The sequence below is a fragment of the Geotrypetes seraphini genome, chromosome 3 (assembly GCF_902459505.1).
Source record: "Geotrypetes seraphini chromosome 3, aGeoSer1.1, whole genome shotgun sequence".
Lineage (NCBI taxonomy): Eukaryota > Metazoa > Chordata > Amphibia > Gymnophiona > Dermophiidae > Geotrypetes > Geotrypetes seraphini.
In genome coordinates, this window is record NC_047086.1 from 113,829,729 (window position 1) to 113,853,540 (window position 23,812).

At 44.3% G+C, this 23,812-nt stretch overlaps 1 protein-coding gene across 2 annotated transcripts in view; it reads right to left on the reverse strand.

The window, feature by feature from the left end:
• ENPP4 (ectonucleotide pyrophosphatase/phosphodiesterase 4) overlaps positions 1 to 23,047 on the reverse strand; it is a 41,468-nt gene extending 18,421 nt beyond the window's left edge. Inside the window, exons 1-3 of one of the 2 annotated variants that reach the window (XM_033937341.1) lie at positions 22,916 to 23,047; positions 14,932 to 15,797; positions 5,705 to 5,875 (exon numbers count right to left, since the gene is read on the reverse strand). In XM_033937341.1, the coding sequence (XP_033793232.1) occupies positions 5,705 to 5,875; positions 14,932 to 15,769 (1,009 nt within the window). In that variant the 5' untranslated portion in view covers positions 15,770 to 15,797; positions 22,916 to 23,047. The other variant, XM_033937342.1, reaches the window with a different exon arrangement.
• Positions 23,048 to 23,812: the final 765 nt, after the last annotated feature.

The window sequence follows — 23,812 nt, forward strand, 5'->3', positions numbered from 1 at the left end:
TCATTTTTCTATACCGTTCTTCCCAAGGAGCGTAGAACAGTTTACATGAATTTATTCATGTACTCAAGTATTTATCCCCATCTGCCCAGTGGGTTCACAATCTATCTAATGTATCTGGGGCAATCACTGGAGAATGACATCATGTTTGGGAAGATCAAAGGAACTAGATGAAGAAGGCGACCAGCAACTGGGTGGCTAGACATGCTGACACCTACTATGGGGATGACACTGGAGGATCTCGTCATATTTACACTCAACTGACTTCTTTTTCACTAGGACTCAAACTCGAGTATGTTGTAATGCCAATAAATTGCCCAACAATTTTAAAATAATTTTTTAGAGAACACTTCAGTTTATTGATTTTGCCTAACACCATCATTTTACTTTTTCTTACTGTAAGTACAAACACTACTATACAACAAACAGTAATTTGCAATAAATTTTGGATTTGATTTTGATAACTCCTCCAGGATTTATTTATTTATTTTATTATTTATATGCCTTTGACTTCGTGGATCATCACCTTCTATTAACAAAACTGTCAGAAATTGGTATAACTGGAACAGTGCTAAAATGGTTCTCTGACTTCCTACAAAATAGAGAATATATTGTTAAAAAGAATGAAGAGATCTGCAAACCTTGGAAGGTCTTCTGTGGGATGCCTCAAGGTTCTCCACTTTCCCCCATCCTGTTTAACCTTTACATGAGTTCCCTTGGAAACATCAGATTCGATGATGAAAGCATAATGTCCTACGCAGATGACATTCTTCTCCTCATCCCCATAAACAACAACCAATCACATGTCACCAACAAAGTATCAACCAATATTGAAAGAATCCAAAATTGGGCAACAATCAACAAGCTAAAACTAAACCAAAATCTTATTCTTCCACAAAGCCCAACAGACAGCACCGACAAGCATCACTCTCCGAACGGGCCACGCCCTCACAGTTGATAAAACCTCCAAAATCCTAGGCTGCATTCTTGACTCCACACTAACCATGGAAGCCCAAATCTGTAATATTCGGAAAAAGTCCCTCTTCACCATGAGGCAACTAAACTTTCAGACTTTGCTCTGATTGTACAGTCGATGATCCTAACACAGCTGGACTACTGTAACTCTGCCCACACTGACCCACAAAATGCAACTCATACAAAACACAGATGTAAGACTAATTTTCAACCTGAAAAAATACAACTTGATATCAGCCTTCATCAGGCAACTACACTGGCTACCCATCCCATTACAAATAAAATTTAAATCTTCATGCATCATATACCAAACTCAGCGGCTCCACTCATCCAACTCTTCTTAAAAGCATGGTCTACCTCCCACAGAACCCTTAACAGGATACTACTGAACTACCCTTCAACAAAGAATCTCCAATACAAGCGAATCTTTCACTCCATGCTCACCTTCCTTGGAGTGAAAACCTGGAATGACCTCGCTGAAACGACCAGAACAGAACCCAACTACACCACATTCCGGAAAGAACTGAAAACCAGCCTCTTTGACACTTAAAACTTCTCAGATCTTCCCTTGCCCCATGTTTCCCATTTTCTCCTTCCCTACTCTCTTCACTCCTCTCTCTTTTCTTTGTAAGTCGCCTTGAGTCTGCTTAGGTATGTGTAATGCAGAAATAGAAGATTAGATTAGATACGACTTATATCCTAAGTAGTTGACAGTCAGGTACTTTATCATATTTGCTCAGGGTCACAGGAACAGTGAGGGATTTGAACCCACAACCTCAGGGTGCTGAGGCTGTAGCTCTAACCACTGCACCACACCACAGTGGCTGTAGCTCTAACCACTGTACCACACCACAGTGGCAGAGGGTCCTCCGGTTCTTCCCTGCCAGCAACAGAGGTGGCTTCCTTGGGAGGACACTTTCAGGAGCAATGGATGTTTAGCATACTGTGTAGTAATTTAATATAATAAAATGCTAGGTCGTGCATGCGCACTCAAAAGTCGTGTTCCCTGATCCGTTGCGGAAACACGAGTGTGCATGCGCGCGTTTTACGTCACCACCTGCTCGCTTAATACTTCACAGCCTCCCTGCTCTACACAAGCCGGACCGCAGCCAGACGACGATCTCCGTTCCTCCTGCCGCCGCCTATCTCCGTTCCTCCTTTGTCACCCACCCCCTTCTCTTCCCGCGGGCCCGAATGGCGATTCCAGCAGCGTAAGCCGGACCGCAGCCAGACGCCGATCTCCGTTCCTCCTGCCGCCGCCTATCTCCGTTCCTCCTTTGCCACCCACCCCCTTCTCTTCCCGCGGGCCCGAATGGCGATTCCAGCAGCGTGTGCATAAGTCTTCACACGCTGCTTCGGGCCCTTCTACTGCCCTGATTTGCTCTGCCGCATCTTTGATGATGTCATCAGGGACGTGCCAGAGTAAATCAGGGCAGTAGAAGGACCCGAAGCAGCGTGTGGAGACTGATGCAAGCGCTGCTGGAATCACCACGTTTGTAGTCCGGACCGCGGGAAGGGAAAAGGGGGGGGGGTAGAGGAAACGCTAATGCTGCTGCACAGGGAACTGGTGGGGGGGAGGGAAATGGAGGGGGAGGGAATGCTGCTTTGGACAGACAGACAGAGAGAGGAAGGGAAACACAAAGAAAATAAGAAAGACACAGGGGCAGGTGCACAGGGAACTGGTGTGGGGGAAGGGAAATGGAGGGGGATGGAATGCTGCTTTGGACAGACAGACAGAGGGAGGAAGGGAGACAGAAAGAAAAGAAGAAAGACACAGGGGCAGGGAGATACACAGAAAGACAGACAGGCAAAGGGGGCCAGGGACAGAGACAGACAGAAAGGACAGCGGGAGCCGCGTCAGGAGGGGTGCGGGATGCGGCAGTGGGAACTTTTCCAATGGGTGCAACTGGGCAGCTGTCGGGAACCTCTGATCAGGGGCAGAGCAAGGTAAGAGTATCATAGGGATAAGAAGGAGGAGGGGGGATAAAAAAGGAAGGGATGCCTACTGCTGGACAGGAGGAGAAGGAAAGAGATGCTGATGGACAGGGGGGGTGAAGAAAAAGGAACAGAGGACTAATGTTGGACAGGGGGAGAAGGAAAGAGGTGCTGCTGGACAGGGGGAGGTAAAACAAAGGGAGAAGGGCTGCTGCTGCATAAGGAGAGCAGTGAAGGGGTGGTGGTGGACACAGGGGAGGGGAGGTAAAAGGAAGGGAAAATGGACAGGGGGAGCAGGCAAGGGGTGGTGATGGACAGCCAAGGAAAAAGAAAGGCAGAAAGAAAGAAAGCGGCTAAGGAGAGAGAGAGAAAGAAATAAAGACAGACACACACACATATGTTCTAGCACCCGTTAATGTAACGGGCTTAAAGACTAGTGTTCTAATACAAGGTAAGCTCAGCACACTGACCTTTCGCCCTTGTGTATGAATACTGAATCATTCCTCATTCCCCCCTCCCTTCTTGACCCAAGACCCCTGTCACATATTAACCCTTATCTTAATTGAGCAGTCCTTATTAGGAAAGGACATCAGCTGACAGGCATTGAGGATGTGCAGACTCAGATTCTGCCACATGTTAATCAGGCCCTTGTCTAAGTGCTGAGTTGGAGAGTGATCATGAGGTAAAGCACGAGGCAAAGGGCAGTTGATCAAGATGTAAAAGCATGTACCTGTGTTTCCACCAATGTAAAAGCATGTACCTTTGTATCCACCAATCATTAGGTGTGTAAATGAGGGAGTTACTATGATGTCATTAGCTTAGAAGCATAATAAAAAGGGACTCGGACCTAGCCCCTGGCAACGCCTCCATCCCGACTCTAAGACTGCGCGTGTGTGTTTCCTGTGTGACATCGCTACAATACTGTTCCCTCTTCTACAATGCAGCAGGTAATTCTGCACCTGTAATAGCTACAGATGACCTAAAGTAACACTACTGAAAGGACGATCATGGAAGCAGGGATGAATATACCTGGGAGGGTGCCCTAAGAAGGCTCATTGTCTATAACTTACAAAGGAATTCCTGGCATACCAGTTAAGGCGCACTACTTTATATTATTTCTGTGATAAAATAGCTTTATAGCGTTTTATAGTAAGAATACACTGTGGGTCTGAATTACTAGAACTCTTCTCATAATTTATGTTAACAGGAAGAGACTTTGATGAATCAAGTTCTAAGTAAATACACCACTGAAAGGTAGTAAAGTTCTACAGTCAGATTTCATAAAATTTTGAAAAATGGCTTTGCAAATATTGGCTAGTTAAGATAAAGCTGAAAATAAATAATTTGAAATGCTACAAATCCACAACATATACCGTATTTTTCGCTCCATAAGACGCACCTGACCATAAGATGCACCCTAGATTTAGAGGAGGAAAACAAGAAAAACAAATTCTGAACCAAATTATCCCTGCCAGGCTCTACAGCCAACCCTACAATCCTTGCCAAGCTCTGCACCCTGTCACCCCTCCCTGCTAGGCTCTGTCCCCTGTCCCCCCTCTGGTGGTCTAGTGGTAGGCCGGGACAGGAGGGATCTGTCCCTGCCGACTAACAATTTTTCACACACCCCAGTACCTTTTTTAATCATCCTCTTGTTACCCCCCAGTACTTTTAAAATCATTCCCTCGTACCCTCCCCCCCCCCGTACTTTTAAATCATCCCCCCATACCCCACCAGCACTTTTATGGTAAACAATTTTTGATTGATGATAAAGAAAAAGAAAACCAAACAGCATGATACACAATAAAGCATACAACTGCAAGAAACTCAAACAACCAGTAAATAAAGATATCATCATTAATGCAGAGAAACCTCCCCCTCCCAATCTGTCAGCTTCCTCTCCCCCACCCCCCTTGCAGCGACTCAGGAATTGCCCTAAAAGATCCAACCCAGCGTCCCAGGGCCTTTGACTCTTATAAGCCCAAAATACGGGGACCCACCCAGCCCTGTAGGAATCTACCCCCCAGTACTTTTAAATCATCCCCCTGTACATCCCAATACTTTTAAAACACCCCCCTCCCTGCCGCCATCGCCCCCTTTTAAAACACCCTCCTGCCCGCCCTGCTGTAGTACCAGTGTGTTTTCCTCCCTCGCTAGCGGTGCACAGGTCAGGAGCAAGCTTTCCGCGCTCCTGCTTGGGCCTGCGCCGGTATCTGAATGGCTCTCAGTTCTCGCGGGACTTGCGAGAACTGACGGCATCCATTCAGATAGTGCCACGGGGCCAGGCGGGAGCGCGGAAAGCTTGCTCCTGACCTGTGCACCGCTAGTGAGGGAGGGAAACACACTGGACCATCAGATACTATAGCGGCAGCGGGCGGGTGTTTTAAAAGTACTGGGTGGTACGGGGAGGTCGATTTAAAAGTACTGGGGAGGAATTCCTACAGAGCTGGATAGGTGCCCATATTTTGGGCACCAGGTATTACAGCAGCAGGTGGCAGCGGTGTGTTTTAAAAGGAAGGGGCGGTGGCAGGGAGGGGGGCGGTTTAAAATGGTGTGGGTTTTGGGGAAAAAAAACCTGTAACTTCGCTCCATAAGACGCACCAAGATTTCCACCAACTTTTGGGTGGGAAAAAAGTGCGTCTTATGGAGCGAAAAATACGGTAATTTTTTGGCAATTATTGAAAGGATTTTGTAGTATAAATGTGCAGAAGCTTTGCTCCTATATCTACAATGGTATCTTTTTTTGTTAACTCTGCCACATTAACAAGAACCACAAGTACACAAAAAAGATGCCACTTACCAAATGAGATTGATTTGTTTTGAACAATCGACCATCCTTCATCTGCAACCAGAATGATGGGCTGGATGCGGTTATTGTGTTTATAATGGTATCTGTTTGGGATATCCTCTTTCAGATAAGCCTTCATATAAATACTGCAATTTTTCAGGAAATTATATACCTGAGTTATATCTGGGGAAAAAACAAATGTTACATAGATTGAAATCTATAACAGCTTGTATAATTACACTGGACAACAAATTTTTCCAAAAGTTTTGCTTCCTTACAACAGATTTGTGATTAGGATAGAACCCTTCAAAAGAAACACAAAAACAGATTATGTACTTACCCTGGTAAGCTCTTTTCCAGTAGATAGGTGAGACATTCTAGACCACATGTGTCAAACACAAGGTCCACGGGCCAAATCCAGCCCGCCTGGCCATTTTATGTGGCCCGCAGTGACTGTGCGCATTACATTACATAAGGGGTGTCCAACTCCCCGGTTGCAGGCACCCGGCTGGAGGGTGATGCGGCATTTTGCTCATTGCCACCCCTGGGTGTTTACCTTCTGGCCGGCTCTCTCCTCACTGCCGCACTCGTTTCTCTGCACAAAGCCATGGGCGGCGGCAACTGAACTGGAAGCCTTCCGTCTGATATTGCGATGTCAGCGAGAAGGCTTCTGGCTCAGGTGCGGGATTTGCATAGGAGCCGCCGCTTTGTGCTGAGAAACAGGTGCGGCAATGAGGAGGAGGGAGGCACAGAATGGAGGGAGGGAGAGGGGCGTGTTGGAACTCAAGAAGGAGGGAGCACAAACTTTGGACAAATGATGGAAGGAAGGAGGGAGGGGTCATGAACTTGGGACATAGAATGAAAGGAAGGAGGAAGAGGAGCATGAGCCATAGGATGGAAGAATGGAGAGAGTGAGGGAAAGAGATGCTGAGGTGAGGGAAGGAATAGAAAGGGAGAATTGGGTGTCTGAGAGAGGGAAAGAGAGATGGTGCACATGGAGAGATGAAGAAAGAGGAGAATGTTGGACAGAGAGAGGGAGGGAGAGAGAATTATTGGACATGGTGGTAGGAAAGGAGTGACATAGAGATGCATGGGGAAGACTGAGATGCCAGACCACTGGAATGGGAAGGAGAGAGAGAGAAATGCTAGACCATGGAAGGGAAGGAGGAAGAAGAGAGATGCCAGACCACAGAAGAGAGAATAGAGAAGGAAAGAGATGTTAGACCTAGGAAAGAGGAAGGAAGGAGAGAGAGATGCCAGACTACGGGAGAGGAGAGAGATTCCATGCTATGGGAAGGAGAGGAGAAAGATGCCAGACCTTATGAGGGGGAAGAGGGAAGACAAGGTTGTCTGACCATGGGAGAGGGATATGATGCACAGGGATGGAGGGGAAGGGGAGACAGAGGAAGGAGATGGTGCACAGCAGGGAAGAGATAAGAAGAAATGCTTCTTATGGATAGATGGGAATAAGAGAGAAGAAAGAGGGAGGAGATGGTACACATGGATAGATGGGAAAGGAAAGCATGGAAAAATAGATAGATTTTGAGAAGAAAGCAGAAAAATGGAAGAAAGTTGAATGTTAAAAGTTAATGCTAAAGATGGATGTATCCAAACATAGAGAAAACAGATCTTTCTAAACAAAAATCTACCCCACAACTAAATTAATTTCAACGATAAGGGGTTAAAGGATATTTCACAATCACTTTATATTATGATAATTGACATAAATATACCTTCAAACTATTTTTCTTTTTTAAAACATATTTTTGTCCTTTTTTCTTCATTTATGACAAATCCAATTAAAACACCCTTAAGTGGTCAACTAGGAGGATGGTATATCATACAGTATGAACAGTTTTCAGTGCATAGGACCTCACATAACATACATTATCCCAAATCCATATTCTGTCCAGTTTTCAAAAAAAATAATCATTTATACCATTATCTCCATCCCATCCTTTATCTTTCTATAATATCTGTGCTTCAATTGTGTTCAATTTCATCAATCCAACTGCCCCATAGAACAACTATTTTTCACTTGCTTAACATGTGACTTAATTTTTCTAAGCAACACATCTTATTCAGCAGCGTTTCAGTCAACTGACCTTCATCGGGGGATATTGAGTTTGCTAGATTGCTCACCCAAGCTATCAAGATGCATACAGGAATCACCTCTTCTTCCATAATATAATGTGATTGTGAAATATCCTTTAACCCCTTATTGTTGGAATTAAAGATAGATGTATGGCAGAAAGGGAAGGAGAGAAAAACAGCAAATGGATAAGGTGGCCCTGGATACACAGTTAAGAGCACAGACAGAAGGAAATGCAGCCAGAAACTGGGAAAAGATGGTTTGAAAAACAAAATCACCAGACAATAAAAGTAGGGGAAATGATTTTATTTTCAATTTAGTGATTGAATAGTGTCAATTTTGTCTATATTTTGCACTGTTCCAATTATATTTATATTTTTATTTATATACCACCTATAGCCTAAATGGTTTACATTCAGGTACTTAAGGATTTTTCCCTATCTGTCCTGGTGGGCTCTCACTCTACCAAATATATCTGGGGCAATGGGGGGATTAAGTGACTTGCCCAGGGTCACAAGGAGTAGCATTGGATTTGAACCCACAACCTCAGGGTGCTGTGGCTGTAGCTCTAACCACTGTTCAACACACTCCCACAGGAAGAAATGCATTTGTTTCTATTTTTCTGAGGTTGTACTGCATGTGGAGACTTGAATCTTAAGGTTTTGTTTGTATATATTAGTACTTTTAGTTTGTGGTCCCATATTTGCATAGGGTTTATCTGTGTTCTGCTAGGAATGAATGTTGAGAAGCATACAGTGTGCTTTGTGTAGTTTAATTTTGTGGTTAATCATTATGTATTGTTAATAAGATTATATTGTGTATATTTATGAAAAAATGAATGGAAAAATGGTATTACAATTAAGTAATATTGTGGTGGGGTCTGGGATGGAGATTGGGCGGGGTCTGGCTCGTGACTTAGCCTGTGTTTTAGATTTCGACCCTTTTATGTGATTGAGTTTGATACCCCTGTACTAGACAATGGGATTATTTCCCCATGCTCTGCAAAAGGAATACACTCTGGATCTTTCATTCTGCCTCTGTAGTATTTCACTAATCAGTTTAGCGCCCTCTACAGTCAGTACCCAAGCACTGAGAGGCACCCACATATGTGAAGTAGAGGCACCTGTAGTAACAGGCTAAACCAGACATGTCAAACTCTGGCCCGCGGGGTACTGAAATTTGGCCCGCCAGCCAATTTCAAATTTTCCCCAAAGCAGCCCACCCGTACAAGCGCCACATCATATGTAGGTTCACGCGGCTTGCAGAGGATCGCTGGTCAGCAGTAGTGATCCTTGCAGGCTGCCATAGCCTCAGCTGCAAGTTCCCTCTAGTGCGGGCCCGCCCCTCCTCTGACGTATGGGACTGCGGGCGGGACCACGCCAGAGGGAACGTGCAGCTGAGGCTACAGTGGCCTGCTAAGATCGCTACTGCCGACCAGCGATCCTCTGTAGGCCGCGTGAACCTACAAATCCACCGCCGCTGTGGGTGGATTCACTCTTCTGTCATCCTGACTTTGTTCTTCCTAATCACGGGCAGTTAAGCTGTTTATAGACTGGCTTTTGGATAGTTCAGTATAGAATGTGGTATATACTACTACTTTAACCTAACAATTCCCAGAGCCTTTTACAGAAAATGAAGATGGCACAAAGCTTTAAATCTGAGAAATTGAATTAATATTGAATTTACAACTTTTAATCCCTGAGCCAATTGTACTTTTATCAGAAAGAAACTAAAAGTTCTGAACAATTAAAAGGAAAATGTGTTTGACCCTCATATTTCCATATTATTTAAGACAATATTTGACTGTAATGTTTTATTTTTAAAAACAATGTTAAAGATTTTTAAATTTTACTTCGAAATTTGTAAGAGGCAACTCTATTGCAGAACTTCAATTGTAAACACATGTAAATACTGAAGCTGTTTTTGTAGTCCTGTAGAAATGCATGGCTGACATTATTCTGAAATACTACTTTGTCCCCATTCACCTGCTACACTAAAATTAGGCACCCAGAAAAACTATGAATAACTTAGTATGTCAAGTCATCACATCATGCCACCATCTGATAAAGCATGCTTAAAACACACATGGGAAATATCAGAACGCCACCTGTCTGATACAGCACAGTGTGGCAGCACTCTTTACGGGCTCACCCAATCGTGCATTTACTAACAAAATTAATTTTCTTAATCTTTTTTGTCTTTTGTATTTTTTAATTACCACTATATCACCAGAGGGGGGACAGGGTACAGAGCCTGGCAAGGAGGAGTTACAGAATGAAGAGCCTGGCAAGGAGTGTGGGGTTGGGTGCAGAGCCTGGCAGGGAGAATTTGGTTTAGAATATTTTATTTCTTGTTTTCCTCCTCTAAATCTAGGAGCGAAAAATACGGTAATTTTCTAACATTTCAATCTTCTTATTATTTTGTCTTTAATTAAAGACAAAGAGATATCTTTTAAAGTTCTCATTTCTTCTTTTAACGATATCAGCTGAGTGGATAATGCAATTTTAGTCCCTGCCAAAGTCTCTGATAAGGCATCAATTTTACTTACAAGAGAAGATATTTCTTTAGTGGATGTGTCCACCTTCATATTAAGTTTCTGGAGAGCAGTCCATATGCACTCTAACACCACTTCGGGCATTTTCTTGCTTAGAAATGCAGCAGAGTGCTCCATAGGTCTAATTTGCCCCAAAGATCCTGCTGCAAAATCATCCCCAGAAGGGGCCTCCAATTTAGCAACTTCCGCCAAGGGAAACCCCTCCAAATTTGCAGGGATCAAAGGGTGAAGCAATGGATTGGTCTCTGGGGAAGAGAGTCACACATCCAGTCCCAATGCCATTGAGTCTCCCTCCTTGCAAGGCAACACTGGGAAGCCTCCAGAGTCTAATGTCTGAGCTCGGACCGCAAAAGTCTTGATTGCTGGCTGCGAGGTAAGGGCGGTTTTAGAATTCAGGGGAAGAGCTTTAATGAAAGATTAAGTTCTTACATTTACTAATCTTCTTTCTTGTAAATCCATACTTTGTTCCAGGACCAGTGGGTTATTTCCCTCCACCCACCAGGATCTGTAGGAAGCCTCAAAATTTCAGAGGCTTTTACCCCTCCCCACTCATCACTGAGCATGCTCCTATGCTCACCAGTCAGTCTTAAAGCAGCCAAGAAGTCTGTAGAGAATAAGAACAAGAGAGAGAAAGAAATGGGGAACTCCTCGGCAAGCAAATAAATTCTGCTCATAGAAACTTATGCAACAACAATAAAAAATGAAATAACAGGTTATGAAATATTGGAAACCCCAAATAGTGCTATAGGGAGACACAGCCTGCACTGTCAGAAGGGGATGAAATAACAGGTTATGAAATATTGGAAACCTGAACAACAAAATAGTGCTATAGGGAGACAAAGCCTGCACTGTCAGAAGGGGGCGCCTGAACTAGGGCTCCCCCCCCCTCAAATTAAGTGCTAAACCCAGTCTGATGGCACTCTTGTAAAGGCTGGACAGAAAACCAGCTTACCAGTACCTGTTAAGGCAGAGAATCGGCGAATCAACAAGCTAGAGGCTCATACGGGGGACAATCCAGGTTGGAGAGGGAAGGCACAAGGGAGGCCTTAATCTAAACGCGCCCCGCAGATCTGCTTGAACATTGTCAACTCCTGCCACATGCGCCACAGACAGTGCCACAAGGTGCCTCTCTGCCCACCAAAAGAGCAGCTGAGCCTCAGCTCATTGACAGAGATGACCCTTGAAGTGGAGAAGGGCCAGCCAAATCGCCCGCAGTTCCAGGTGACTGATCGACCACGTGCACTCTGAGGGTGCCCACAGACTCTGAACCGGGACAGTCATGCACACTGCACCCCAGCCTTTGAGACTCACATCCATCAATAGGATCATCCAATCCGAGATGCAGAGCTGAAGTCCCCTGGAAAGTGAGAGAGGGCGCAACCCCCACACTAGATTGTTGAGTGCCACCGTCATCCAGGGCAGGGTTGCATGGAACGGGTCCCGCTGTGGATTCCAGCGTGAAAGCACAGCCTCCTGCAATGGATGCAGATGGGCTCTGGCCAATGGGACCACATCGATTGTTGCCAACATTGTCCCCAGAACCTGGAGATACTTCCAAGCCGTTAGAATCTGAGTGGCCAGAAGGTCGCTGATAACCTGTTGTAGCTTCTCCTGATGGGACATGATTAGAAACACTTTGTTCTGATCTGTGTGAAATTGAACTCCCAGGTACTCCAAAATCCTGTGTGGGCGCGAGGTGACTCCACCTGAAGTTGATCACTCAGCACAGATGTTGCAGCAACTGTACCACCTGCCAGACAGCCTGACACCCCTTGGACAGAAAGTAAGCTCTGATCAACCAGTCGTCTAGATACGAGTAAACCAGGACACTCAGGGTGCGGAGATGGGCCATCACCACCACTTTGGTGAAGGTCTGGGGTGCTGTCGCCAGTTCAAAGGGCAGTGCCACAAACTGGAAATCTTGCCCCAGAACATGGAATTGCAGATACTTCCAGTGGTCTGGGAAAATGGGAATGTGGAGATACGCTTCCGTCAGATCCAGGGAGGCTAGAAACTCCCCCGGAACCAGCAATGCGATCACTGAGCGCACCATCTCCATATTGTGACAGGGAAGCCCCTGTCCCAAAGAAAAGAACAGGTAAACTTCCCCAGCAGGCATCAAAGAGCTTGGTAAAACCTGGCCTGGAGCAGGCTCAGCTGACTCAGTCCAGAGAAAAGGGGCAGAGGCAAGGTTCAGTACAACATAACAGCCAGGGGGGAAGGGCACAGCCAACCAATTATCTCCCCTATCGATCCTTTCCTCAGAGTGAGAAACCTAAACCCAACCCAGGAGGGGGTGGGGTCAGCTCTCGTGATAGTGGAGGCCAGCTGCCTCAAATAGGGAGGAGGCAGAGTAAGCAGGGGTGCTCAGCTGGCTCTAATGGAGAGAGTGCAGCTACTTGCCGGAGGGGCAGTTCCAGAGTTCCAGTTCCCCAGCCCAGGACGCTTTACAAAGGCCAGCCAAGTAGGAGGGAGACTATAAGTCCTGGGAGGTTGCCTTGCCTAGCAGACCCTGGGAGGGTGACCCGGGAGTGGTGTATGGGAAAGAGCACTTTAGCAGAGACCTGACAGGCAGGCAGAGTGGGGGAGGGGAGGAACAGCCCAGGAGGGGAACTTGCCAATACTACCTGGACTCCCTGTCCAACGAAGAAGAAATGCCCAGTATTCATGAGGACAGTGAATGGGAGGAGGACATGGAGATAGGGGGGAATGAAGTGTGAAGGGTGGTTCTAAAACCCCTTTAGCTAAAGCAAGCTGTAAGAAAGGGCAGAAGCAACTCTGCCTAATTAAAGGCAATTTGAGGGAAGTCTGTTTCCAGGCTTTCCAATAAACCCAAAGGACTCCAGAGGTAAAGTTAGGAGTTTGGAATTGCCTCAGTGAGGGAGACCCTTGTGGAGGGAGTGCAAGTAGCCCAGCAGCAGGGAGTACTGACTGGGTGAGCCCTGAACACTGGCTGGAAGTTGCCAGCCTGCCCCAGGAAGATGTGGGCTCCAGGAAACTAAAGCACACTCCTGAATGTTGGTTTTGGAAAAACGTTTTTTGCGTGTGTGTTTTTGCTGACAAGTACAGGGCAAGTTGCCCACACTGGAGCAAGAGGGATTGCTCCAAAGGACTTATAGGACATTGCCTTGATGAACATATTGTTGGTTTACCATGCTCGTGGATTACAAATAAAATGAAGCTGTTTTTCTTTTGAGAAATCCCTTTTCCTGGTTTTCCTTTCTGCCAGCCATACAAAAGGTGCTACATGAATCTACCTGTGGCCCGGGCCCGGCTTTCCACCAACCTAGGAACCGGCCCGGCCACAATATGGAATCGAGGGACTTTCAAGGATGCCTTGAGCTCCAAAAAGGTTTCTGCAGGCTGGCCAACAAGTACCTCAGAGGGATTAGCCTGTCAGCTGCAGACCTCAGTCTGTTTCTCCTCCATACAGGCAGAACTGGACCCTCAACTAGAGAAGCTCTGAGCAGCGAATCCATCAAAAATCTGCCAAAAAGACCGAAAAAATAAAGAAATAGAGCAGATTAGAAAAGACTCCTTCCGGCTCGTTTTCAGAAAGAAAAACTGAAGGAGGCAGCAGAGCCCTCTAATTAAGGAGAGATTCCTTCTACACAGCTTGCAAGCATGGGAATATTACCCATCCATCCAGAATGACACACCTAATGCACTAGAATACATGTTAACAGTAGCACATGTTAATAATTATGCCTCTTAATGCATGCTCCTGATATAATATTCTGATCATTTAATCAAATAAATTGATCAGATTTGTTTAACATAATCACCCTCTGATTAAAAAGAAAAACAAAAAACATGGTGCCTTGGATCCTGCTGGATTCAAAATATTTCACTATCTTTTTTTTAGTAAATTCTCCATTAAATTTACCCACCAGAAGTTTAAATTATCTGGCCTGTAGTTTTCAACCTCTTCCCAAATACTAGTTTTATACAAGGAGGATGAGATAAATTCAGAACTGCAGTCTGCATTTATACATTTTTATAATTTTTAATTTGTATTAATTACCCTCTCCTTTACTAACGCGTAGCACGGGTTTTAGCGCTGGCAGTGGCTATAACTGCTCCGATGCTCATAGAATTCCTGAGCATCAGAGCAGTAACCACTGCTGCTGGCATTAAAACCTGCGCTACGCAATAGTAAAGGAGGGGGGTTAATTAACTAATTTTTTAATTTTATTAATTTGGATGTTATGTATTAGAAATGTTATTCCTTTTCTTCTTTTCTTTTCTATTTAAATGGAGTCTTTTCATAATTTTGACTGAATCATATTGTAAACCGCTTTGATCCTTTTTGGCTGTATATGTGGTATATAAAGATTTTAATAAACAAAAATATGCTCTTCCCCTGTCCATCCTTCAGAACCACTCAGTTTTTAAAGACAAATTAAAAAGATATGTTTATAATTGCAAAAATAGAAACTGTTATAAATACTACTATGATAATGTAATGAAAATGAGAGAATGGAATTCTCTCCTTCTTACTATTTAATTACAGCAAAACATATGCATACTAAAAATTACAAAAATAGGTAGTCAATGAAAAAGTTAAATCTATGGAACCAACTATATACCTACTTGCTTTGGGGCCTGGAAGAATTGCAGCAACTGGAGTCTGATCTACCAAAGTGTAGCTTCCACGGTCAATACATTTATCCAGATCAATGACACGATCCTTAGAACATTGGGCCATTCCATGATCACTTGTAATAATCACATTAAGTGTCTCCCACAGTCCTAAATTCTGGAGTTTTTTAATCAAGTAGTCTATTTTCTTATCTACCTCTTTAAGCACAACTGTCATATTACCAACATCTTCTGGACCATATTTATGTCCACTGCTATCTGGTTCATGCCAATAAAGTGCAGCAAAATTAACTGGATCATTAGCGGAGGTCAGCCATGTAGTAACATTGTCCACTCTTTGTTCAAATGCTATGTTTGGATCATAATCCAAGAAAAGAGAAGGTCTTAAATATGGAACATCACTTCCTGGCCACATCGCAACACCACTTTTATGTCCTTCCTTTTCATTGGTCAGCCAAATAGGAAATGACTCATTCCACCAAAAAGGATCCTGAATTGATGAAGGAAATGTTTTATTCGCAATTGGGTCAAACATGTAGTTAGCCACAATGCCATGACTTTCGGCATACAAACCTGTAACTATGGTAAGGTGGTTTGGAAAAGTTTTTGTGATAAATATATTGGTGACATGTTCAACCAAGACACCCTCCTCAATAAAGTTCTGAAGATTGGGCAAAGAATAATTTTTCAGATAATCAGCTCGGAATCCATCAAAAGACACCAGAAGTAATTTAGGAATAGAACTGATTGAAGCATCATTACCATGACAATTCACAAATCCAGAAACAATGGCTGTTAAAAGTAAATTCACTCTGGATAACATTGTCATAGAGTAGCCAGGAACAAATATGATGTACCTGAAAATATACAATAAAAATTATATTAAACATATCTATAAAAACTGCTTTTACAGAAATTAAAATAATGTGAAGTCCCTCCTCCTCCCTTCCCCTCTAAAAAAAATCTCTCTGCAGTACTCGTATATGGAACAAATACACTCATTTCAAGGTTAAAGAGCACATTTGCATGTCGTCAGACTGCTAGAAACCTCGCTAAAGACAGAGATAATCCGTTTTGACAATCTGCCACTAAAATGTGTGCAGGCTAAACTGCCGGAAAACAGTTTAGTGACGGCATTAATGTTTTGAGAATCTTACTGTAAGTCTCAAACAAAGGGACTAGAGAGAAACACCTCCTTTTTTCACAAAAATAAACAGTCATTCCCTTGTTACATCTTATGAGAGAGAGTGGTGCAAGACTACCGTATATACTCGAATATAAACTGGGATTTTGGGGCCAAAAAATTGGCCCAAAAATGGGAGTCCCGGTTTATATTTGAGAAAACAATACACCCCCCTCCCAGAATTATTGCAGACCGCCGTCGCCAGGCTCTGCCCCCTGCCATGCCCTAGCCTCATGCCTCATTCCTCATCTTGCCGATCCCCAGTGGAGGTGCAGCAGGCAGGAGCGAACTTTCCAAGTTCCCGCCCTGCTGCTAACCGGCTGCTGCGAGTTTGATCACTAAATTGAAAATAAAATCATTTTTCCTATCTTTGCTGTCTGGTGATTTCATGAGTCTCTGACTGAGCTTCCTTCTGACTGTGCATCATTTCTTTAATATCTTTCTTTCTGCACTCAGGCCCAACAATTGTCCCTTTCTATTCCCTCTCTCCTTCCTTCCTATGTTCTTAGTGCCCCTTCCTGTGTCCTTAGTACCCCCAGTGCTTTCTTCCTATGTCCTTAGTGCCCTTTCCTATATCCTTAGTGTCCTCGGTGCCTCCTTCCTATGTCCCCCTCACTGCCTTCCAGGCTTTGTCTCCACCCCCTCCCCTATGCTCTGGTATCTCTCTCTTCTCCTTTCCTTCCTTCCTTCCCACTCCACTCCATGGTCTGGCATCTCTATCTCCTTCCCATCTCCTGTCCTTCCATCTTCTCCTCCCACTCCATTATCTGGCATCTCTTCTTCCTCTCTCTCCTTTCCTCCTGGTCTGGCATCTGTCTCCTCCTCCCCCCATATACCCTGACATCTCTCCTACCCCCCTCCATGGTCTGGTAGCTCCTTTCCTTTCCCTCCCATGGTCTTGGCATCTCTTTCCTCTCCTCTCCCTTCCCTGGTCTTCCTTCTCCCCTCTCTCTCTCCAATTGGGTGCAGCAGCAACACTTCTCTTCCGCTCTCCTCCTCCCCTTGGGTTCAGCAGCAGCAGATGTTCTCTTCCCTCCTCCCCCCCTTGGGTGCAGCAGCAGCTTTTCTATTCCCCCCTTCCCCCCTTGGGTGCAGCAGCAGCAGCTTTTCTCTTCCCCCCTCACCCCCTTGGGTGCAGCAGCTTTTCTCTTTGCTCTCCCCCCTTGGGTGCAGCAGCAGCAGCTTTTCTCTTCCCCTCTCCCCCCTTGGGTGCAGCAGCAGCAGCTTTTCTATTCCCCCCTCCCCTCTTGGGTGCAGCAGCAGCATTTTGTCTTCCCATCCCTCCCTTCGGCAGAGTCGCAACCTTCCTTCCATTGCTGACCTATCTTCCATAGGTCAGTGACGGAGGGAAACTCGGAACTCGTAAATCAGAAGAAAAGAGCATTTGTATCCTACAAACAATCACAACGACTGGAAGCTAAGGAAATCTATCTGGTGAAATCTAGGACTGTTAAAGCAGCAGCCAGATATGCCAAACTCCGGATGGAAGAAAATTTGGCTAAGAATATTAAAAAAGGGGATAAATTCTTCTTAAGGTATGTTAGCGACAGAAAAAAGAACACAGACGGAATAGTGCGCCTAAGGAAACCCGATGGTAACTATGTAGAATTGGACTCCGATAAAGCCGAACAGCTGATTCCGCGCCACAAAAAGGGTTGCAGGTCAGAGACTGCAAATTACAGACCGGTAAGTCTCACATCAATAGTGTGTAAACTTATGGAAACGTTGATTAAACACAAATTAGATACAATTCTAAATGACGGGAGGCTGAGGGATCCCCACCAGCACGGATTTACAAAGGGAAGGTCCTGCCAATCCAATCTAATCAGCTTCTTTGACTGGGTAACGGTAAAACTAGATAAGGGACATCGTGTATTTGAACTTCAGTAAGGCTTTTGATAATGTCCCACACTGTAGGTTATTGAACAAGATGAGTTTGTTGGGATTAGGAGAAACATTGATTGCATGGGTTAAAGACTGGCTCAGTGGCAGACTTCAAAGGGTGGTGGTAAATGGTACTCCCTCCAAAACATTGGAAGTGATCAGTGGAGTGCCGCAGGGCTCAGTCTTGGGTCCAATCCTATTTAATGGGGGGGGGGGTTTAAGAGACTAGCTGAGGGTCACAAGGGGCAGCCTGGGTTTGTACCCACAATCTCAGCATGCTGAGGTTCTAGCATTAACCACAGTGCCACACTCTCCCCCAGGCAAGTTAATGTTACTGACTTTTAAACATTGCAGCAGGATGTAGCTTCTCCTCCTTCCATTACTATTTCTAAACCTGCAGCAGGAGAAGATCAATACCTTCTGGATGGACTAATGTGTGAGACTGTTGAAAATGTGTGAGACAGGTTCAAATAAATTCGATCATGTTACGCCTCTGCTTCAAAACGCTCATTGGCTGCCAATTTCATACAGGATAACATATAAAATAGCTCTTTTAGTCTTTAAGACAATTAAAAATAACACTCCTGCATTTATAGATAGGCTCCTGATTCCTTATAGTTCGTCAAGAGTTCTTAGATCTTCCTCACAAGCTACCCTATATGTTCCCTCCTTAAAAATCATTGGTACTCGCCGTGACCTGATCTTTTCAGTTACTGCCCCAAATATTTGGAACTCACTCCCTCTATATTTACGGCTTGAACAAGACTTAAAAAATTTAAGAATAGTTTAAAGTGTCTTCTTTTTAAAGAAGCCTTTAACTAAAAGTTTAATTTTCCGGTTAATTCCGAATTTCATCTTCCTTTATTAAATTCAGATTATATTCCTCTTCTCTTTAGATTTTCCAGTCCTCAAATTTCTTTTCTTCACACCTTCCCTATGTACTAACCCAACCTGCTTATTATTATTTTTTTTTTAATTGTATTTTTTCTTTCTTCCCCTTTCCTATTGATTCATGTGGATTGCTTACCCCAGTTTGTTTTTCTTTTTTTTTTTTTTTAATTTTAAAGTAGTTAATTTTAATTACAATGTATTTGTGATTTTAGAAATCCAATTTTATTTCTTTGTAAAACGCTTTGTATCCTGAAAAGCGTTTAATCAAATAATATAATAAACTTGAAACTTGAAAAGGTGGAATCTGTCTTCTACCAGAAAATGCTTGTGTTCAAAAGTTACATGACTCCAAGGTGCACTATAGATTATTGCCCTCTCCTCATGTTTCTTAGACATGAGTTTTTCAACTTTAACCCAGAGTGTAAATTAACTTCAGACATCCTGTAAAAGAAGTGCAAAACGCTTCTGCTTGCAGTTATACCAGCTGCAGCATGATTTTGCTTTTTATGTGGGTTTGAGGGATACCTGAGTGTAGGGTTACTAGATGTCCGAATTCACCCAGAAATGTCCTCCTTTTGAGAACATGTCTGGAGATCCGGATGGCTTTTGAAAAACTAGCAGGCAGCCGGGGGGAGGGGGGGGCAGCATCAAGAATTGGGTGACAGAACTCCCTGGGAGAAAGAACAGACTGGCCTAAACATAGAGGGCTAGGGAAGGGTGCTCCATACCAGTATCCTGCAATTCTGACCCCAGGAAGGGCTGTATCTATCTGGATTCAATACCCTTCACCACCTTTAAGGTAGGAAACATCCATTCCCTGCACTCCTTCCCCATCAAAAGCACAGGATTTACCAGGATAATGCAGAATGTGTCAGGATCCTGCAATTCTAACCCCAGGAAGTGCTGTATCCCACTGGATTCAGCACCCTTCACCACCTATAGGGCAAGAAACATCCATTCCTGCACTCCTTCCCCATCAAAAGCACAGGATCCTGCAGGATGTGCCAGGATCCTGCAATTCTGACACCAGGAAGGGCTGTATCTATCTGGATTCAATACCTTTCACCACCTATAAGGCAAGAAACATCCATTCCCTGCACTTCTTCCCCATCAGAAGCACAGGATCCTGCAGGATGTGTTAGGATCTTGCAATTCTGACCCCAGGAAGGGCTATATCCCCTGGATTCAGCACCCTTAACCACCTAGAAGGCAGGAAACATCCATTCCCTGCACTCCTTCCTCATCAAAAGCACAGGACCTGCCAGAATCCTGAAGTATGTACAGAATCCTGTAATTCTGACCCCAGGAAGGGCTGTATCCCCCTGGATTCAGCATTCTTAACCACCTATAAAGGAAGGTAGGCACTTACTTTTTTTACAGGATAATAGTGTAACAGCTTAAATGTTAGGTGTCAGACACAGAGCCACTGTGTTAGCACCTAAATACCACAGATACAAGTGTAATTTATAATCGTCTATAAGTTACACATGTAAGTTACACGTATAAGTGTGTAACTTGCATATGTAACTTATACGTGTAATTTACACATGCAAGTTACACATGTGCCTTACACATATGTTACATGTGTAACTTGTGCAAGTAAATTACACGTGTAACTTGCATGTGTAACAGTATTTCCCCTCATATAGGCTGCCCCATTGTATTATCTGCGGCGATTCCAATTCGTCCATGGAGGGAGGTATGGGGGGGTTAAAAACTGTATAAGCTGCCCCAGTTACTGGTAGATAAGCCACGGCCAATACAATGGGGCGGCCTATATGCGGGGAAATACGGTACAGGCTTTTTTTTAGCCTATGAGAGAATCGGGGGGGGGGGGGAGGGGGTGTTCTCAAAACCAATATTTTGGTGGATTCTGGGGCTTTGAGAGCACATTCCACGAGAAGAAAGGCCCGGGCAATCCCGCCCAAGGAGATTTGTAGAGCAGCTTCATTGTCCACACTTCATACATTTACAAGGTTTTATAGAGTGGATGTAGCAGCGCAAAAGGACACTGCTTTTCATCTGTCTCACCCTAGATTCAAGTGACTGCTTTGATACCTCCGACTCATCAGGACTCGTATGTCCTGTGCATCAGAAGGGAAGATTAGGTTCTTACTTCAATAATCTTTCTGGTAACAGGGCATACAAATCCTGACACCCCTCCCTATCCTGGATACCTGCAGGATTCTGTACATCCTTCAGGATCCTGGCAGGTCCTCTGCTTTTGATAGGGAAGGAGTGCACAGAATGGATGTTTCTCACTTCATCCAAATATCTTAACCCTCCTCTTTTACCTCCAGAAGATTCACCTACCTTCAGATAACCTTCCCCCAAATTACCCACCTTAACACCTTCCAATTAAACAAATACCATAAATAAGATTGTAACCTACCCTCTCTAACTGAATTCCATATGTATTTTTCATACAGTTCTTCACTGTCAGTTTAATTTCCATCCTATAAATTCACATAGAATTTTTCTTTTTTCAATCATCTTTATTTTCTCTTCTTTATTAATTTCCAGGTACTTTAGTTAGATTGTGAGCCTTCGGGACAGTAAGGGAATTTTTTAAGTACCTTCTTACTTCTCATTTATAATCTTAATGTATATTTTCTTCAAACCGCTTAGAACCTAACGGATGTAGCGGTATATAAGAAATAAATTACATTACATTATAGGTTATGAAAGATGCAGAATCCAGGTGTATACAGCCCTTTTTGGTGTCAGAATTGCAGGATCCTGGGAGATCCTGCTGGATGCTGGCAGATGCAGTGCTTTTGATGGGGAAGGAGTACAGAATATGGATGTTTCCTGCTCCCCCCTCACCCTTTCACTTTACTTTGTCTACTATTTATTTTGCTTCTTTCTGGAACATATTGATTGTATTTTATGCCTTTTTCAGTCCCCCACAATCACTCCCTGCAGCAGCTTCCACTATCTTGCCAACTATTTAGGTCTGTTACTTGCACCAACTGTTTAGACTCATGGTCTGTCAATCTGCAGGAAGTCCCCTCCCCTTATGCTGACATCATTGGTCCTTCTCTGCCAATCCCACCCACAGAAGAAAAGTACTGCATCATAGGGTAGGGGATATTACAGAGACAGGTGAAAGAGCATGGGGATTCCTTACTAAAAGACAGCCTGCTTGTCATAAAAGAGTATTCCATTCTTAAGGTGGTCTGCCCTAGATCCTGGAGATCCTGGTTTTATCCAGACCCCAATCCCAGCACTTAGCCACCAGCCACCCTCTGAGGCTGGGAGAGGGGAAGTTTCAACAGGAGAATAGAGTTTACAAGCGGTCCTCATTACTACAGTATAACCCAGTCCTGGTAGTTTCACGGCATGCATGGTGGAAGCTGTGCTTCTAATCTACAAAGGGAAAAAAGGTAAAACACGAATTTGCTGGATCCTCTGGATTTCCCAGATCCTCTATAAATTTGACTGTATCTTGACTCTGTTATAAATATATGGACTATGAATATAATTTTTTAAATTTAATCCTTCATATGTCAGTAAGGCCGTGCATGAGTCTCCTGCAATTCCAGTCCTTTAATCAAGATTCACCTTAAAAGCCTTCCCCTTTTGTAGTGAGCCCCCCCTCCCCCCCATTTCTATGGTAGTCCACTTTAAAGACAATAAATCGAAATAAAAACAAAAGTATATCACCTTATTTTTCGAGTGGCCTAAATGTATACATTTTTGACAAGCTTTCAAAGGGATCGCTTTGTATCTGGCCTGTCAAAACATATATGAAGTTAATTCCCAAAATGTTCTACCTTACTTGACTTTCTTTTGTTTTCTCTTTATTAACAATTTTCCACGGGAAATGTCTCCTCCACCACATTAAAACGGCACACAACTACTTACCCAGCCTATTTGGTTGACCCCCGTATGGGCTGACAACCAACATTCGCTTGCCAGTTTCCCTTGCCCATTTATCACCTTGCTCTCCTCCTTTCGGCACGGGGGACCAACAAAACCCCGCCCCATAGCGTGGCATCCCCACCATTTCCTTACCCGGAGAGGATGGGAGGGGGGGATAGAGCGCACCAGACCCTCCAATTCCTCCTTTTCTACTCCAGCCGCTGTTTACTTTACAGGCTCGGGCTCGGGACAGCAGTAACTGCTCTGGGGCGGGACACCCTGTTCTCGCGCGCGCACCTCCAGCAACCCGGCTCGGATAGGTGGTGAGGAAGAACACTGCTTATCGATTGGCTGTAGCGGGGTGTACGTACAGCAGCCCAGATGAGGAAGAGGAAGAGAAGGATGTGCTTGTAATGTCGGCGGTGAAAGCTGCGTGTCACTATTAACGTGGCCCGACGATTAGCTAACTTGCTGAATAAAAATATGGAAGTTCGCCAGCAGGTTTAAGACGACATGTTTACAGCCGGCTAACGTTACAGTTTTGGGTGTCAGTGGCTTTCAGTATGGGAAATAAAACACTGCTGTCCATCTAGCACTTTGTATGTTCCCTACGGGTCCTTTATTGATATAAGTATAGTATTGCTAAAGCCATGTGGAATGATAAGTGTAAAAACCTTACCAGACTAGCCCAAAACCGATTTCTTTTTAGATCTGTAACTCATCAACCCCTCTCCTAAAGTCACTTCATTGGCTTCCCATCCGTTTCAGACTACAATTCAAACTCCTCTTACTGTCCTACAAATGCACTCACTCAGCTGCCTCTCAGTCTCTTCACTTATCTCCCCCTATGATCCCCCCACCCCAGTGAACTCTGCTCAGCTGGTAAGTCTCTCCTATCTGTGCCCTTCAGCTGCTAACTCGAGACTGTCTGTTCTACTTTGCTACGCCATATGCTTGGAACAAGCTGCCCAAATCCCTACAGTGGGCTTTGTCTCTGGCAGTGTTCAAGGCCCAATTAAAAGCCCACCTCTCTGAATGCTTTCAACTCCT